General features: G+C 35.1%; 6 protein-coding genes across 7 annotated transcripts; 3 read left to right on the forward strand and 3 right to left on the reverse strand.

Annotated features, from left to right (window-relative positions):
• Nucleotides 1-1,164: 1,164 nt before the first annotated feature.
• On the forward strand, nucleotides 1,165-4,047 carry LOC124939713 (receptor-like protein 6). The gene has a single exon (XM_047480158.1). The coding sequence runs from the start codon at nucleotides 1,165-1,167 to the stop codon at nucleotides 4,045-4,047; it is 2,883 nt and encodes a 960-aa protein (XP_047336114.1).
• A 968-nt stretch (nucleotides 4,048-5,015) lies between these two features.
• Nucleotides 5,016-5,611, forward strand: LOC124937901 (F-box protein SNE-like). The gene has a single exon (XM_047478233.1). The coding sequence runs from the start codon at nucleotides 5,060-5,062 to the stop codon at nucleotides 5,525-5,527; it is 468 nt and encodes a 155-aa protein (XP_047334189.1). The 5' UTR covers nucleotides 5,016-5,059; the 3' UTR covers nucleotides 5,528-5,611.
• A 964-nt stretch (nucleotides 5,612-6,575) lies between these two features.
• Nucleotides 6,576-8,421, reverse strand: LOC124937900. Of its 2 annotated transcripts, none has more exons than XM_047478231.1 (2): nucleotides 8,267-8,421; nucleotides 6,576-7,350 (listed from the first exon to the last, which is right to left on the reverse strand). In XM_047478231.1, the coding sequence occupies exon 2, from the start codon at nucleotides 7,347-7,349 to the stop codon at nucleotides 6,783-6,785; it is 567 nt and encodes a 188-aa protein (XP_047334187.1). In that variant the 5' UTR covers nucleotide 7,350; nucleotides 8,267-8,421; the 3' UTR covers nucleotides 6,576-6,782. The 2 variants fall into 2 exon arrangements, with proteins under 2 accessions (XP_047334187.1, XP_047334188.1); XM_047478232.1 differs by having other exon boundaries at nucleotides 8,262-8,416.
• Nucleotides 8,422-8,993: 572 nt separating this feature from the next.
• Nucleotides 8,994-10,024, forward strand: LOC124937902 (DNA-directed RNA polymerases II, IV and V subunit 8B-like). The gene is made up of 4 exons (XM_047478234.1): nucleotides 8,994-9,147; nucleotides 9,313-9,470; nucleotides 9,590-9,681; nucleotides 9,763-10,024. The coding sequence occupies exons 1-4, from the start codon at nucleotides 9,075-9,077 to the stop codon at nucleotides 9,872-9,874; spliced, it is 435 nt and encodes a 144-aa protein (XP_047334190.1). The 5' UTR covers nucleotides 8,994-9,074; the 3' UTR covers nucleotides 9,875-10,024.
• A 440-nt stretch (nucleotides 10,025-10,464) lies between these two features.
• Nucleotides 10,465-11,657, reverse strand: LOC124940157. The gene is made up of 4 exons (XM_047480640.1): nucleotides 11,488-11,657; nucleotides 11,302-11,393; nucleotides 10,837-11,029; nucleotides 10,465-10,758 (listed from the first exon to the last, which is right to left on the reverse strand). The coding sequence occupies exons 2-4, from the start codon at nucleotides 11,353-11,355 to the stop codon at nucleotides 10,625-10,627; spliced, it is 381 nt and encodes a 126-aa protein (XP_047336596.1). The 5' UTR covers nucleotides 11,356-11,393; nucleotides 11,488-11,657; the 3' UTR covers nucleotides 10,465-10,624.
• Nucleotides 11,658-13,505: 1,848 nt separating this feature from the next.
• On the reverse strand, nucleotides 13,506-17,482 carry LOC124937644 (vacuolar protein-sorting-associated protein 11 homolog). The gene is made up of 5 exons (XM_047477940.1): nucleotides 17,130-17,482; nucleotides 16,862-17,035; nucleotides 16,461-16,781; nucleotides 14,650-16,359; nucleotides 13,506-14,124 (listed from the first exon to the last, which is right to left on the reverse strand). The coding sequence occupies exons 1-5, from the start codon at nucleotides 17,346-17,348 to the stop codon at nucleotides 13,768-13,770; spliced, it is 2,781 nt and encodes a 926-aa protein (XP_047333896.1). The 5' UTR covers nucleotides 17,349-17,482; the 3' UTR covers nucleotides 13,506-13,767.
• Between the last annotated feature and the right edge of the window lie 281 nt (nucleotides 17,483-17,763).

Below are 17,763 nucleotides of genomic sequence, written 5' to 3' on the forward strand. Positions count from 1 at the left end.
CTCTTCTCTTTTTCCTCCCACTTTTCCATTTTTCCAAATGAGGTGATGTGAAGTCATTTTCTCTCTCATTCTTTCCCCCAAATTCCCTCTCTAATTTGAATATATATGTGAGAGTAGATGAATACTTGGGTTGGATTGTGGGTTGACCCGCTCATAAACTTAAAACGGTTAAAAATTAAATTAAAAATGATATAGGTATGGTTCGAACTTGCAACATAACAAAACAAGTACAACCTTTTAACCAACTAGGCTAATAACACTTTATATTTTAAAATCAACACCAAATTTGATGAACGCGGGACATTTTAACAATATAAATTCAACTTTTTAACTAACTAATTTATATATATATAATGATGCTTAATTTTTAAAGTGTCCGGATTGCCGGGTCGAGAGGTGTGATTAATTTGGATATACATGTGAGAGTAAATTGATATTTGGGTCGGATTGTGGGTTGACCCGTCCATAAACTTAAAACGGCTAAAAATAAAATTAAAAATACTATCACATTTTTAACGTAATATTTTTTCACGATTTTTTATATTATTACTCGTACAAATGCACGAGATATATGCTAGTTAATCTAATAATATTAGATTTATAGATGGTTTGTAATTAGTGCATAATAATATATTTAATTGTTATATATAATTTGAAAAATAAAAAATGATTAAAAATTACATTGTTTTATGTATGAAATTGAGAGATGTTATTAAACTTACTTTTTATTTCTATTTTTATTATTTTGTTGAAGTACCCCAACTAATCAAACCTATATGTAAATTATCTGATCCGTTTATATAAAATGAACCTCTGAACATCCTTATTTGCGGTTCTCGTCAATGGTAAACTATAAATCAAACATATTGAAAATATAAAATGTCAACTTTCAAAGTCTTTAAGTCTGATATACACTAATATTATATTTAGGATTTATCAGTTTTAAGTTGATAACTAACAAGAATTGACCTAATTTCCTTTTCATTGATATCATAACAACAATTTTAATACACCAAATTGTACAAAAAAAAAATAGTTACTCAATTATTTTTAAAATGATCACATCCAAATCTAAAAAATAAACATCTAAAGCACTAACAGACTGAGGGTCTTTAAGATGATCTTCTTCTTCTTCTTCAAACCTAGTACAAAATCATCATATCAATGGAGTTAATTCCTTTCACCAAAAGTATGGCTTTTTCCTTTTGGCTCTTGTTTCTGTGTGCAGACAATCCACTTTCTACTAGTTCACAGTCTACCATGGAGGATCAGATTGATGCCTTGTTACAGTTCAAGAAAAGCTTTTCACTCAATGCCACAGCTTCTACCGATCATCTTTCTCATCCAAAGACTGCTTCTTGGTCTTGGAGTAGTCTCGACCAAAAGAATCGTAAAACTAGTAGTTGCTGTTTGTGGGATGGTGTAATGTGTGATCAGAACACGGGCCTTGTAATTGGGCTCGATCTCAGCAGCAGTTTTCTTTACGGTTCAATCAGCTCCAGCAGCAGTCTCTTCAGGCTTGTTCATCTTCAAATGCTTAATCTTGCTGATAACAACTTCAATGATTCTGAAATTCCATTCAGTATTGGTAGTAGCCTCTCCAATTTAAAAAGCCTGAATCTTTCTAACTCGGGTTTTTCAGGGCAGGTCCCCATTGAAATCTCGCGGTTGACAAATTTGTCTTTGCTGGACCTCTCGGGTAATTCATTAACGCTTCTTAAACCTGACTTACTTACCTTGGTTCAGAATTTTGCAAACTTAAAACAACTTGTGTTGTCTGAAACAAACGTAAATTCTGTTGTACCTGGCTCTCTGGCAAATATTACTTCTTTGACGAATCTTCAAATGGTGAGCTGCGGGCTATATGGAGAATTTCCAAACCAAATATTCCTTCTTCCGTCGCTTCAAGTTCTTAGGTTGAGCCGAAACAAGAATCTCACAGGCAGTTTCCCACGTTTTGATTCACTTAGCCAGCTTCAGGATATTAGACTCCAATTCACAAGTTTCATGGGTAAATTACCCGAAACAATTGGAAATCTCGCGTCCCTAAAGATTCTAGCTTTGGGTGTATCCGGCTTCTCGGGTCCACTTCCAGATTCACTTGGTAACTTGACCGGTCTTTCTGTCCTGGATTTGGCATATAACAGTTTCCAAGGCCAAATTCCAAACTTATCAGGTTTAACGCGACTGACACATTTAAACCTCGAAGACAACCAGTTAAAGGGCGAGATTCCTCCTTTAACAGGAAATCTATCGCAATTGGCTCGTTTATTTCTTAGAGATAATGAATTGACAGGTGAAATTCCTTCTTACTTGATGAATACAACACAATTAACTCATCTAGATTTATCGGGTAATCAGTTGCGGGGCTCGATTCCTAACTGGTTCTCTAGGCTGATAAATCTAGAGTCTCTACTCCTCGGTTTCAACAACTTCGCCGGTGAAACTGAGATAGACACTTTTCTTGAGTTAAAGAAACTTCAAACGTTAGAGCTTTCAAACAACGGAATAACATTGCTCAATGGAAGAAACAACAGCAGAAAAACGAATGAGAGTTTTCCGGATCTTAGTTACCTGGCTATGGGATCATGTAATTTGGAAGAGATCCCATATTTTGTGAGATATCAAGACCAGTTGTCGACCTTAAATCTCCGCGGAAACAAGATTCAACAGTTACCCAATTGGATTTGGAACGTGAGTACATCGACTCTTACGGTTCTGGACCTTTCGAGCAACTCTTTGATGCACTTCTTAAATGAGCGCTCTGATGTCCTTCCATGGTCAAACTTGCGCCAAATGGATATTAGCAACAATCAAGGGCTATCTGGATCAATCCCAATGCCAGCTCCATTTATGGTTCTGTATCAAGCATCGAACAACAACTTCACAGGGAGAATCCCACCAGGGATTTGTCAAGCAGACTCTCTACAATGGCTTGATCTGTCTGACAATAACTTGATCGGCGAGATCCCACAATGCTTGGGTAATCTCAGCAGTTCTTCTCTCACGGTGTTGAACCTTGGCAGCAACAATCTTGAGGGGAGTTTATCTGTCGAGTTTTCCAAGGGATGTAAATTGAAGATGATTGATTTCAGTCATAATCGTTTGCAGAGCTTTGTGCCAAGATCATTGGAAAACTGTTCATTACTTGAGATTCTTAACCTCGGGGAAAATCTTATAGATGATATCTTCCCTTCATGGCTTGGAGTTCTTCCTCTATTGCAGATCCTAATTTTAAGATCAAACAGATTCCATGGAAGTATAACAGTTGCTGATGATGATACCATTACCATTACCAATACGCCTTTCACGAATCTTCGTATCATTGACCTCTCTCACAATGGTTTCACGGGTGCATTGACATCAGAATTTTTCAGAAATCTAACATCAATGAAGAACGACACAGGACATGAGATGAGATACATGGAGACAATGAATATCGACGGGATAATATTCAGTTGGTATGATTTTTCAATAACCTTGACGAACAAAGGCGTATTTACCTTGTATGGAGACATTCTGTACGAGCTCGTGGCCATTGATTTCTCGAGCAACAATCTGGAAGGGGAGATCCTTGAGACAATTGGAAACCTGGAAATGCTTAAACTACTAAACCTATCGAACAATGACCTGAATGGTATTATCCCTGAATCTTTAGGTAAGCTGAAGAACGTTGAATCGCTAGATCTATCCAACAATCAACTAACGGGAGAAATCCCACAAAAACTGGTTTCACTTACTTCACTCTCTGTTTTGGATTTGTCAAATAACCATCTCAGCGGACAAATTCCTAGAGGGAAACAATTCAACACATTCCCGGTGGATTCTTACATTGGAAATCCAGGATTGTGTGGAGAACCCTTGTCAGTAAAATGCGGAGAAGTGAAAACAACAGCAGCACCGCCGCCGCCGCCGTCGAATGGTGGAGACGACGATCTGTTGATGTGGGTTATTGTAAGCCTAGGATATGCAAGTGGGTTGGTGGTCGGTCTGGTCGGTGGTCAATTTGTAAGCACGAGATACGGATTTAGGAGGAGAAAGAGATGAATTCCAACTGCTTCAATAAATTATGAATCTTGTCTTGTTCAACCTTGTTCTTGTTGTATTATTAATGTGAATGCGATTCCTGATTTGGGTTCTAAGTTAATTAACATCTGTTCTTGTTGTTTTGATTTGGGAGAAGATATGAATGTGAATAGATTTTGAGGGGATGAATAAAAATTGTAAAAATAAAATTTCCTTTTTTGGGATTGAAAGCGGAATTTACGGATTGGTTTGTTTTTGTGTCAAAGAATCGGGCAGGTCTGGTTATGTGCTTCTCAAATGCGTCCAACATACTAGTCCAACCCTTACTCTATCTCACACACACACACACACTTTTTCTGAAAAAAAAAAGGGACAAGAATGGATGTTTGGGTCAATAGAAGGAGATTAGCTACAAAAATGGTTAAAGATCATAGGTCAATTCATCAAAAACAATCAATTAATCTATAATCATGCATTCATTATCTGTAAAACAAACAGGGTCTTATTTTGGAACCCATGAGAAACTTAACCCCTATTGAATCTAGTCCTAGCTAAGCTAAGGTTAGGTTAGGTTAGGTCTTACCTCCTTTTTATAGACTTTAATTTGGGCCCTTTAATTGCTTAAGAGATCAATGTTAGTATGTTGGTCATACTCTATTATAGTGCATGTGAGATTAGCCAATCCATGCAAGAGGATGACTTTCTCCAACAACACAACATAAATCTTCGAAAAATGAAACTAACAACAAAACCCATTAATGTTTTTTTCCTAAAGACTAAGTTTTTCAAACCCTAAACCCTATTCTAGTAAACAAACAAAAGTATTATTAATAATGCAACACCACTCCTCATCTTTGGTTCCAGTTCCTCTCCCTTGGAGTCTTTCCCTTGTCTCCTTCTTCTTCACTCGATTCTCTCTACCTATTAATTTAATATATATTCTAACATTTTCTAATTTCTAAACCACCCAAGTCAAAACCATTATTACAAATACCCACAAAATAATACCTCTCTCTATTCTTCTTCTTCTTCAATGGCAATGGCAATGGCAATGGCGAAGAAGAAGAAGAAAATGTCTTACAATTATAAATTCAGCATCAACAATGACATTGATCTGTTGACAGAGATCCTCAAAAGACTCGACGGCCGTTCCCTCTGCGTAGCCGCCTGCGTTTGCCGATTATGGACCTCCATATCGCGTAACGATCTTGTATGGGAACACCTCTGTTTCCGAAACGCGTCCACCGCCGTGCGCCCTGTCGTGGCTGCGCTTGGAGGTTACCGGAGACTCTATATGGTTTGTATCCGTCCAATGCTCAGCCGACTGGCCCGGCGAAGAGCAGTTCTCCGGCGGGCATGGACCCGACAAGAGATGGAGATGTCGCTGTCTCTTTTCTGCATCGATTATTATGAGAAACTCGGCGCCGGCTCCGGCAGTGGTAAGCTCAGGGATGCGTCTGCATCATCGCTCATGTTCCTTTGCAAACCCGTGAATGTCTGATTGTTGCTTTTCATTTCTTCGCGACCCCCTAGATTATGATAAAAAAATCATCACATTTATTATTATTATTATTATTATTATTATTATTATTATTATTATTATCTAATAAAATGTAACAGAATAATCATTTCATTTTTTTTTTCTGAATTAATTAGTTGCATGGTCTAAATATTATTACTACTATTATTGAGATTTTTCATAATGTTTGCGTGATTTATAAGATTAGTCTATATACTACAAGAAAGTGAGTATAATCTATGATATGACATGAATTGGGTAGCTAAATTGATTTCTATATTATTTAAATGAGATATTATTCTAAAAAAGATTTTTTTTTTATTTTATAAAAAGATTTAGGAATATTGATATATATATATATATATAAAATAAAAAATTGACGGAATTTTAGTATTTTAGTTAATGAATTAAGTGATTTAATGGATTAAAATTTTTTTTGTTATTTAAATAACCCAAAACTGAACAAGGCCAAGTGTAAGTTTAATTAACTATACTTAAGCTTATTCACTTATAGAGAAAATTTCGTTTAAACACAAAATGTGTTTAATTATATTTTTTTGGGTACCCTTAATTAATTATAAGGCATTTTGTCATTCAAACGTAACTCTAAATGAAAAGGTATATATTTTCAAATATTGTAAATTGACCTGTTACAAACAATATATGTTGTTGTGTTGTACCACTAATGTCTCCAATGATTAATTGAGTTGATGTTCTTATTAGAAGATTTGAATAAGGATTAATTATGTGTTAAGATATATAATTATATTCCAGTATTTTCTTCAGAAAGATATAAAAACATTGGAACATGGTAGTTAGCTGTCTGTCCTGGGCATGATAGTGAAGTTTCATAGCCGTAGCTGAATTTCTCTCTTGTTCTCTTTTGCAGACTTTTTCTATAAATTCTTTCTTTGTTTATCGCAAAATCTTCTTCTCACTTTATTCTTCTTTTTTGCTACTCAACCCCACAAACAAACTATGTTTGCTTCTTCTTTTATTTATGAAATAAAGTAATAAAGTTTGTGTGTTCAAAAATTAGGAATATTTTCTTTCATTGCAAGATGATCATAATGATAGTACAACTACAATCGAGGGTATTAGTAATAGTCAAGAAACCCCAATTCAAACACAGGTTTCAAAATTATTAACACTGCAAGTAAATTCTCGTTTCAAATAGCAATTTGCTTCTTCTTCTTGTCTCTCAGTTCTTCTCGACAATGGAAACATTGTGTAATTATTACTGTTTTACCCCGCTGCCGGTAGTAGTTGTTTGCATCTGCCTGAATCTGCGGGCGCAGTCTGCATAGTTCTTGACAGCTTCAGCACATTTTAGAGGGTTTATTATATTGTCCCTGTAACAATCAGAGCAAGCATCTTTCTCAAATAAACAGGGCACTGGTTTCTGGCTCGGAAGCTTGAACTCCTTCTCGTGGAGATCTTTGGCTCTTTCAGTCACTTCTCGTACCATCTCTTCTTCTTGCTTCTGCAATTTCTGGAGAACTTTCTCACTTTGATCCAGAGTTGAACGAATGGATTCCAACTCCGCATTTACTGCTAAAGAAGGAGATGGTGGCGATAAGAACAGAGGTTGTTGTGGCCATCCAGCATGGCCTGTTCCCTGAGCAGCAGCCACATGGGGGGGATCTTTGAAAATTGGCTTTTCGTTGATTTTCTGAAATGGTTTACTGCTTTTTTCGGGTACTTTTGGCTTTGGCCTCTTTGTCCTCTTCTTTGATTTCTCAGCATCATCTGCTAGCTGCTTGACTAAGTTGGCACTGATCTGGATTGTAAATGATTCACCCATACTGCAGAGGCTCACACATAACAAGTTTAATAAAACATTTTCCTAATTAACTGTCTATCATGTATTGTAATTAGTAACCATTTGGGAACTTAGATGGATGTCCAAGCTGTTTTCGAAACAGAGAAAAATATACGACATTTCAGCACTTTTAGATAAAGGCATTTGGGTATACACTATACACCAGTGTTTGATTTCAAGACCACCGTCAAAAGTAGAGAGTTTTAAGCAATAGATTTCGATATTCTTACCTAAGACTAAGATAACACTATTTCAAATGACAGTGAACAAATATGCCCTAAAACCATGAGAAGCTAGTCAGCTACACATGCTTCCACTATGTGTTTAGGGTTTGGATATTTCGAATTTCTAGGATGAAAAGTTTGAGACTCCCAGGAGACATTTAAAAGATAAATTCAACCTCTTAATTCTCTTTCAATGATCTTATCAACTCCATTCCCTTTTCATCGAATGACATCAGAGGCACAAATCATGATAATGCATAATTATATATGAAGTAGTTCCCCATTTAGGTTTTAATATGGTTTACTTCCTTCCTAATCAAATCAAACATCATCAGAATTAGCTTAATCAAAAGAGTTGTCTAATGGAACTATTATTTTCAAAGCCAACTTCTAATTGAATCGAAACTCAACCCTAGCATCTTCATCAAATACATATTACCTAGGTTTAGGATCTTCTCTATAAATGAATAAAACACATCTAGTATAATTTTAAGAGAACTAATACAATAACAAATTGAATCAATCCAACGGGCACATAACAGATTTAAGAAAATGGTGCTTCACTGAAGCAATTGATATTTCAAGACAACAATTCTCCTCATATACAAACTCAAGATCGGAAATACAGCAGCTTAGAAAACAAAACAAAACAAAACAAAACAAAACAGACCTTACATTGATCGGTCTTCTTCCCTGCTAATGGGCACTAGACGATCTGGAGTTTTGAGCTCGGCCGCCTAGAGCTCGAACAATGAAATGAAATCGATGGAGATTAGCGTTTTCAACTTAGATTCGTGCCTCCCGATTTCTCTCTCTATTGTTTTTTCTTTTTTTTTTGTTCTTGCAGACAGCAACAGCCAATAATCGAACGGACTGGGCTGCTCCTTCCCCTCCTATTTTTTTTTTTTGATTTTTATTTTGTTCAGCAGGCCGATCCTTCATATGGGCTTTAATCTCCTTTAAAGATAATGGACTAAAAATAACAAGCCTGTTTGAACATGTTAATTAAGTGGTTAAAGTCTAAACCACTTAACAATTGTAATTATTAGTTTTAATAGTTTATTTAAGATTATTAAGATTTGGTATTCTATTTTTATAATTATTAATTTCAATTTTTTTTAAGGATAAGAATAGTAATTCTAAATATTTTTATTTTTATTTTTATTTTTTTAATATATTATTATTTTATTATTTACAGCACCACCACGGGTTAAATTAATGATTTTTTTTTTTTTAATTTGAAAAATTAAAATATTGAATTTATATATATATATTTTTAAAATTTAGTAAGTTAATATTTGAAAAAATATATAATATTTTTTATTTTAAGAATTGAACCTAAATAATTAAGATAGAGGACTTAATTGTGATTATTCCCCAGGGTGAAAAATATTGGCTTTTTAATCTGCTTTTGAGAAGGGATTGTTCTTGAGAAAGCGATTCAAAGCAGAAAGGAGAGGGAGTGAACCCTAAGCTAAGCTAAATGGCGGAACCCCTTCTACAAGACATATTCACAGTCGAGCGGGTGGATGCTGATGGCAAGAAGTTTGATAGAGGTTTTCTTTCATTTCCTGCTTTAGAACCCAAAGTTCATGATGATGTAGAATCTCAAACCAGGGTTTTTTTTTTAAATTTGATTTGATTTGATCTGATCAAATATGCTATATGAAAAGTAATTGCAGTTGCTGATGCTTTATATGTATGTATATATACTTTGGTAGTGAGCCGCATTGAAGCTCGGAGTCAGCAACTGGACATTGAGATGCAACTGGATATCAATTCTGAGATATATCCTCTTTATGTTGGTGATAAATTTAATATGGTTCTTGTCCCAACTCTCAACCTCGATGGAACTCCAGATACTGGTTATTTCATTCAGGTAATAATAAACTAATATGTCTTGTCATATTCATCCATTTCATTTCATTGCTTTTAAGAAGACCAAGAAGAAGAAGAAACCCTAATTTAGACTCTGATTCTCCTGCTTTGATATTTCAGGGTGGGAGGAAGACACTTGCTGATAAATTTGAATATGTGATGCATGGGAAGATATATAGAATCCCAGAAGATGCTGGAAGGAGCAAGAAAGTGTAAGTTTTTAATAAACACTTAATTCAATGTGTTTGGCATTTTGAAATTCAAATACATTTTGTTCAATGCCCTGCTTGCAGGGAGATGCTCGTTTCCTTTTCCGGACTGCTGATGCAACTGAATGTGGAACCGGGTTATGCACAAAAGTTCGATCTTGACATGAAAATCTTTCTTCTCATCAGGAAGGTTTAGAACAGGGAGAAGAGAAAAAAAAAACTGTACAATAATTATAATGTCTTGAATCTATCTATTTTTTCCTAAGAGATTAAAGATCTTATTGAACACCCTCTCAAGTGTGTTCGAGCTACCTTCATTGAATCTCTCATTTTAGCTTTTTTACTACTATACATTACATCCACTGATTGTGATTTCAAACTTGCCCAATTGAATCAAAAGTGAATTATAACTGTACAATGTATAACAAAAAATATACTACAAATTTTGAACCCCATTTGAAGCTCACTCAATATACCAAAAATTTAGTGTTATACTGTATAATATGGTGAATGAGTAATTTGGGTATAAGAATTGCTCTGTGGTCTATTATTATGACTGATCATTTGAGAGATGTTTTACCTAGGCACCCGATACACTGTTAAAGACAATCTTGATTTGAATTATGTTTTCTCCCTGTGGGTAACATGTCCTAGTAGTGAGGTGTTTCTTATCTGAAGGTTCATAAAAAACTGGGTAAGCTTAAATCTTTTATCTTTCTTCCTTTTTTTCTTTCTTCATCATAATAAATGGTCATTTGTAGGGTCTATTTCAAAATGTTTACAAACTTTAAAGTAAAATTGGAGGTTTATAAATAGAGAACAGAACTGGGACAACTTAAAGTATTGAAAGGAAATGAAATGAAAAGAAAAGAAAGAAGAAACATAGATACTCTGAAAATACATACATAGATAGATGGAATGGAAAGGATGGGGATGGAAGATGGGATCAAGGTTCAAGCTTCAATGAAACAACTCTTGCCTGTCTTCTACTGGTGTTTGCTGCCTTGACAAAAACAACTGCCAAACAAGGAGGAGCCCACCATGGCCTCCGTATCCTTTGTTCACCTTTCAGGCAAGCAACTATAAATATACAGAACATATATATACTCATTATCATTGTATAGAATTATAATTAGAAGAAAGAATGATGAAGATGACCTTTAATTCGCCTGAGTTCTTTGCAGAGGGTTATGAAATCCCCCCATTTCATGTGGCATCGCCTTATAAAGCGAAGTATCTGTTCTGTTGTTAACATTGACATGCCTTCCAAGTATTCTCCATTTACACCCATTTCTCTGAATATTTCACCATAGCTGCCCAACTTTATCTCTTCTAACCACAACCCAACATCCTTACGTGTACCACAACCAGAAATTCACACTTCAATCAGCAAAATTACTCATTACACAGTAGTACTCAATCAACAATATCGTCTACAGCATACAGGACTAGCTAGTAGTAAATATTGGAGAGCAGCAGCCACTTACTTTCATACTGAAAACTCTAATTCATCTTAAAACAGTCTAAAGAATGATCGATCTATTAATACCCATAGCAGAATACATATATATATATATATATATATAGTAACTTAATTATTATATATACATGCATGATGCATACCTCAACTGTCCAAATAAAGAAATCCAGGGGTTCAGGTTGCCTCTCCTTGCTCATCTCTCCAACAAATACAGCATGAAAGACCAGATGATGACCTGAACAGATTTTCAGAACGAGCTTCAGTCAAATAAATGTAAGTAAGAATCATTTGTATGAAATGAACCATGGAGATCGATCAGATAGCTTTACCACTGAATTGTAGCAAGTCTATAGCAAATGAACTTGTACATTTGATATTGATATTGATATTGATATTGGCATGGAGTCGATCCAGTGAGAGAGAAATAGAGAGAGATGCGACGTTTAGCAGCTTTGCACTAAGATTTGGGACGAACCTATTTCTCCAATACAGGACCCATCATCATTTCCCATTCTCATTATTACCAAACTTACGTCCAAATCTTGGATAGGATAAATACTATTGTTAAGACTTATTTGAAAAATACTATTCTTAGAATTAGATCAAATGTTTGAAACTTAAATTAAGCAATGGAAAACTAATATGGAAAAATATATAAACCCCTAATTTATTTAACTTTTAAGGGTTAAATTTGTATTATTTTTATAAAGTTATGTTATTCATAACCTACGCAACTAAATTATATATTCAAACTAGAAATTTTAATATGGAAAAATATTTTTTTTATAAGTAAAACAATATAATTATGACATAAAATAAATAAGTAAAATTCTCGAATTAAGAAAAAAAAACGCTCAATAAATTATTGAACTCGTAAAAATTAAAAAAAAAAAACAATTAATTTTCTAACCGAAATCTACCCACTTTCTCAAACGAATGACAAAACAACACTATAATTTATAATCAATTTGAATTGAAATTAAATAACATTTATAAATTTTTTTATTTTAAATAAGTCAATTTATTTCTTAAACTTCATAAATAATATATATACATAAATAAAATGTATTCTCAGCAAATTAACAAAACCTACTACACATAAATAGAAACTAAGAGTTTATTTCTCTTTGTCATTGATATTTAATAACTATAAAAACTATAGAGATAAACTTATGCAAACATATAAATTGGTGTATAAATTAAAAAGGAAATACAAAAGAATTGTAAAATAAAATGAAGCATCTTTTATCTCTCAAAATCATACTATATTAGTTGTATCATAAACTACAATGTCAGACATTTAATAAGTGGAGCCAAACAAAGAACTATGTAGGCAAAAAACAACATAAACAAAATAACTTATTCTTCACCTCTCCAGTCACCATCATAACAACAAACCAAACATCTCTCTGACACTAAGATGCTATTATTTACCATTACAATGTTTTTTTAACAGAGATTTACCCTTTCTCTTGCAATCAAAATGGAGATTATAAAACAAAATCAATTCATAAATTCCTACTGTCTTGTCTGTTCTGGTAACCTGTAAATGATCCCAAATTGTTAGACATCGAAGCAATCCAAGTCAGTTTAAGGATGAAGTTGGAAAACAATGAGAATTTTTTTACTGTCAAGTGAAGCAGTCAGTTCTAACTTACAGACATGTCTGAAGTACTTGAAAATGACAGCATATTGGTCTTTTTACAAACTGTAAATAACAAAGCAACCATAGATTTGGAATTTGATTGTAAAAGTGTCAATTTCACTTTTCAATCAAACTCCTATGTTAGTGTAAGAGAAGCCAAATACAATATTCACTGACAAGTTAATTGTAAGCTAGCATCTTGGGTAAATGCAATAGAAATTATAAGTCACCAAAATTACTCAATTCTATAATCAAAAGTCAGCAGCTTTCTCAATAGCTTTCTTAGCCTGTGGTGTGGTCCAAAGGATAGCCAAATTAGTACAGTCTGAATGATACCTTTGAACTACTATTGCACAATGAAGTTCCAACAATTAAAGGTGACACAATATTTGATCATATCAAAGAGCAGTTAGAAAAAGCAACCACACATCAAGCATTATTTAATTAGTAGGACATACCACATGGAAAGAAGCTATCAACACCTGGCATTACAAAATAGGAATTGCCAATAATTAGATAATGGCTTGTCAAGCCACACAAACAAACAGTCTTTCAAGTGAAATTCAATTTTGAGTATGGTTAACTTACAGAAGATTCTCATACATATCGATACGTATAAGCATCAACATTGTACTTCAAAATGTTTTTTAACTGAGCCTTTCTACAATTGTCTTTAGTTGATTAAAGTATACGCTTTAAACATGTAGAAATTGAAATCCTTAGGTTTGCAGGTTCTTGGATTCAAAGAGGATTATAATGATACATTGAGGATCTATCACCACATTTGACCTTAAACCTACAATCACAACCAAATGTTTCAACCAACAACCAAAAAACATAAAAAAAAGAAACACACAAGAAAATAAAAACTCAGCACAAAAATATCAACAAGCCAACAGATACAAGAAGGTACCAATAAAAGAGCGTTCAGACCAGCAATAAACATGAAGAGAGGTAGCTTGGTTTAAGTGTCACTCTTGGGTCCAATGCTGGTTTTGCTAATTATTCCCTTTCCGAAATACTCAGCAATCACAGAGAAACCATCCTTTGAATTCTTAACTTGCTGAAAGAACTTAGAATAATCTTTAGAGTTCTGCTCGAGACTTTTCTTTATTTCTAGGACTTTTCGATATTCAGGAGCGCACTCAGGACACTCTTTTTCATTGTCACCCAGACAGCGATGATGAAATGAGTGCATGCACATGAAGTGAACAGCAGGGAGATCAAGGGTGAAAGTGCAAGCTGTGCATTTGCTAAGCTGGAAGATTCTGGCATTTGTCCTGAGATCCTGAACTTCCTTCCTCATAGACAATGTTTCTTCCTGAATAGATAACGAAAAGGAACTGTTGGAATTTCTGTTTCTTTTATTTGTGAGAAAGAACGAGCATTGAAGCCCAAATTGTGGCTTTGTCATGTACACTGACTGTGGGTAAGAAAAACTTTTGCAGCCTTTGTACATTTAAGCAGAAATAAAAGCATGCAATGTTGATATACAAGAACAATGCTAAGAAAATGACAAGGAAAGGATGATACTTGGAGAAAAACTATTTCAACCTTTTGTGTAATCAATTCGTGAAGAGGAGAACAGATTGCTGATACAAATAAGAATGCTTATGAGGATTATACTAAAATCAAGTTTCAAGAAGCAAACTCAATTTGTCTTAATGCATGTAAATCTTCAACTTAGTTTCAAGAATATAAACATCTAGAACATATGCTTCAACTGCATTTTCTTAAGAAGGCCAATATGGTAAGATGGAATACAATTGATGTCTGCTTTTACTTGTGGTAAATGCATTAAGATCCATAGAAATGGTAGTGAACTCGAGGGATAATAATCACTAACCTGATATTTCTCAACAGCCCTGCGGTCCTCTTCAATCAACTTTGATTCTTGTTCGAGCTTTCTCGCGATGTAATCTTTGATGACTGAGAGAGTTAGGCACGGATTTTTGGAAAGGGTTTGAAGGACGACAATTGGAGGCAAAATATCATCCCTCTCAATGTAAGTTAATACTTCCTTCACCTCTTTTGAGCAATCTTCTCCAAGTTCACCAAAGTATTTCAATATATCTGACCAAAGAGATGGATCACCTCCTTTGCCAGAATCCCCCAGCCTCTTACAGCATGCAATTAAACCCTCATGGTCATGGGCCTGCATGTAACATGCCATAACCTCTTTATAGAGTTTCATCTTCTCATATAAAAATAATAACCCTTCATTGAAGGCATTCATTTCGGACAAAATAACAGCAAGGTCAACGTCATAAAGAGGTTGCTCAAGGTCAGACGGCCAAGCAGCCTTTAGCAAGCGCAGCCCCTTTAGAAGCCTTTCTTGATGATCTTTTTCCTGGTCCAAGTCTTTTCGATCAGCAATCAATTTATCAGCTACCACAGAAGGCCTTTCTCCTTTTGAGGTAGGAGACAAGTACAACTCCAAGAGTGTATTGTGAATTTCCACTTGGGCAGGTGAGTCAGTCACTTTGTTGATGTACTTTTCAAGAAACTCCATAAGAGACTGTGGATGATGGACAAATATATTAAGAAAGTCTGTAGGAGATGGCAGCATGGACATATAGTTGCCACTTGAAGAGCCTTTCTTGGACTTCTTCTCTTTTTCATCTGTACAAAGTTTCATGAGTATTTCAATTGTTTCCTTGGGGCGGTGTTCTATAAGAATTTTTCCATATTCTTTTACAGTCACCCCAGCATGGCTTGGTTGAAGACTTGAAATGTATTCCAAGGCTTCATCATATCGATCCAGATCTTCCAGTAATATCTTTAAGTACCATTCATGTCTTCCAGTCTTCTTAGCAACATACATAGCATGCTCGTGATAGTTGGCAGCACGGCAGACCCTAATTGCAGTTTCAACATCAAACTTGTGCTCTCCTACACCATCTTCAGTCTTGATAAAAAAGTCAAGTTTTTCCACGTCTTTCAACTTGGTATAACAGTTTAGCAATAGCGTCGTGTGATCTTTTGTAGCAAGGCCTTTCTCATGTAATTTCTCCAAGTAATTTGTAAGGTTGTGAATCCTTTGGGCATCTAAGAACTTCTGTATCACATAAGAAGGCTCGAGATGTCCAATTGTATTTATGTACTGAGCCATAGCTTCATCATAGTCTTGTTTGACATATAAATGGTCTGCATACTTCCTTAGGACTTCGGAAGTTGCAGCAGCATCAGCTTGCTGACTTTGGACAAGATTTATAGCAACTGTGTAAAGATTCTTCTTGAATAGCATGTCTAACTTGCTCTCCATATCCTTCTCCCCAATACATAGTGCTGATTTGTCATTCATTATAAGAATTATGTTCCCCCATTCGCAAAGCATGTGAGAAACTTCCTCAATTATCAAACTGTGGGCAATCAAACGATTCTTCAGATCATAAATGTTGAAAATATTTGTACCGCTTCTTTGATCCTCTATAATGCATAAGAGATAGCCACGAAACCACCCAAGGAATCTCTTCTCTCCTTCGAAAGCCCAACAAGGGCCACGACCATCAACCTCGTAAAAATATATAGCCTCTGGACGACCAATAATCAATTCCTGGTTACAAACAAATAACATAGACAAGATAAATTGTGACAGTCATCTCTGGAAACTAAACACAATAATAAAGGAGAACAAAGACAAATATACCAGCGTACCGAACGGTCACTCATAGCAGTACTAGCACTGGATCCAATCTGATCAAGCGTCTGCTTAACATATGGTTCAATTTGCAAACTGAACAAACTCACTGATGTTGGAGTAACTGCAAAGAGTTGAGTTGCCTGTCCATCTATTCGGAACCCTAGCCCTGTTATGGAAGACAATTTTTTATCAGAGTGACTATCAACTTGAAGCTTGAACCGCTTGATTCTTTCACGAGCAATATCCCCTTCGATCCCATAAATGCAACCGTTGTCCAATCCAATAGCTATTAGTAGTATCGGTGGCGCTTCCTCCAGCACTAGAAAAGACGTAATCTGCCCAAATTATCAATTTTAATATGTTTATCAGCAACCAAATGAGTAACAGTATGCATTCGATATAGAAAAACTCATACCTTTGCTTCGGGATAATGATTTGTGAAAATTCGTAATATCTGAACGCAATCCGGAGTTGATGTGCTAGTACCTTCCGGCTGCATCTTATCAAGGTCAAAAATCTTGAGGCATACAGCCGAAGCTTGAGGAGATACTTGTTCATCTTCCCCAACCGTGACTAATAAATTGCGTTGCTTTGATGAGTACAATAGAAAAGACAGATAAAAAGGAAACAATTAATCCTCTAATTAATCTGAATGTGAACTCAGTTCATCTTAAGAGTTAAACCTTGAGCTGCTGAAGGAAGAGGACTGAGGAATGAGCTCGGAATCCATAGTTGAACTTTAGACCTCGATCAAGCAAGCTAACGGTGCCATCATCGGATCCGACAATGACCTTTCCTCGTCCGCTGGAACAGCATGCGATGTTTCCGGTGATGTCGTCGGGAATGGAGAACTTTCCGCCATATTTCTCCTCGAAGAAGTCGAATTTCCTCCACTGGTACATTTCTCTGCCGGCTTCCTAATCTGAAATCACGCTCCTATGTTGTATTAACTGGAATTTGATCAATCTCGTCTGTCTTCTTCCGGTTAAGGGAGATTCGTCTCTCCTTCCTTCCTTCCTTCCCTCCTTTTCTTACCCTTTTTCTCTTTTGTCTCCTACCGGTTTTCATTTTTCAAATAATCCTTTTCTGGTTTAAACTTCCTTTATTTAATTTCTTCATTGAAGTGACTTATCTGGCCCACATTAAATTCCGGCCCAAGCCAAATAGAATAAAACGTTCAAAGCCTTCCAAGAGAGTATTTAAAATAAAATTATGGATTAATTTAAATAGTTTATTTTAAAATTATATATAATTAAGTATAAAATTAATCAATAATTATTTATAAACAAATAACACTAAAACATATATCATAATTAC

This window comes from Impatiens glandulifera, chromosome 5 (genome assembly GCF_907164915.1).
Source record: "Impatiens glandulifera chromosome 5, dImpGla2.1, whole genome shotgun sequence".
Classification (NCBI taxonomy): domain Eukaryota; kingdom Viridiplantae; phylum Streptophyta; class Magnoliopsida; order Ericales; family Balsaminaceae; genus Impatiens; species Impatiens glandulifera.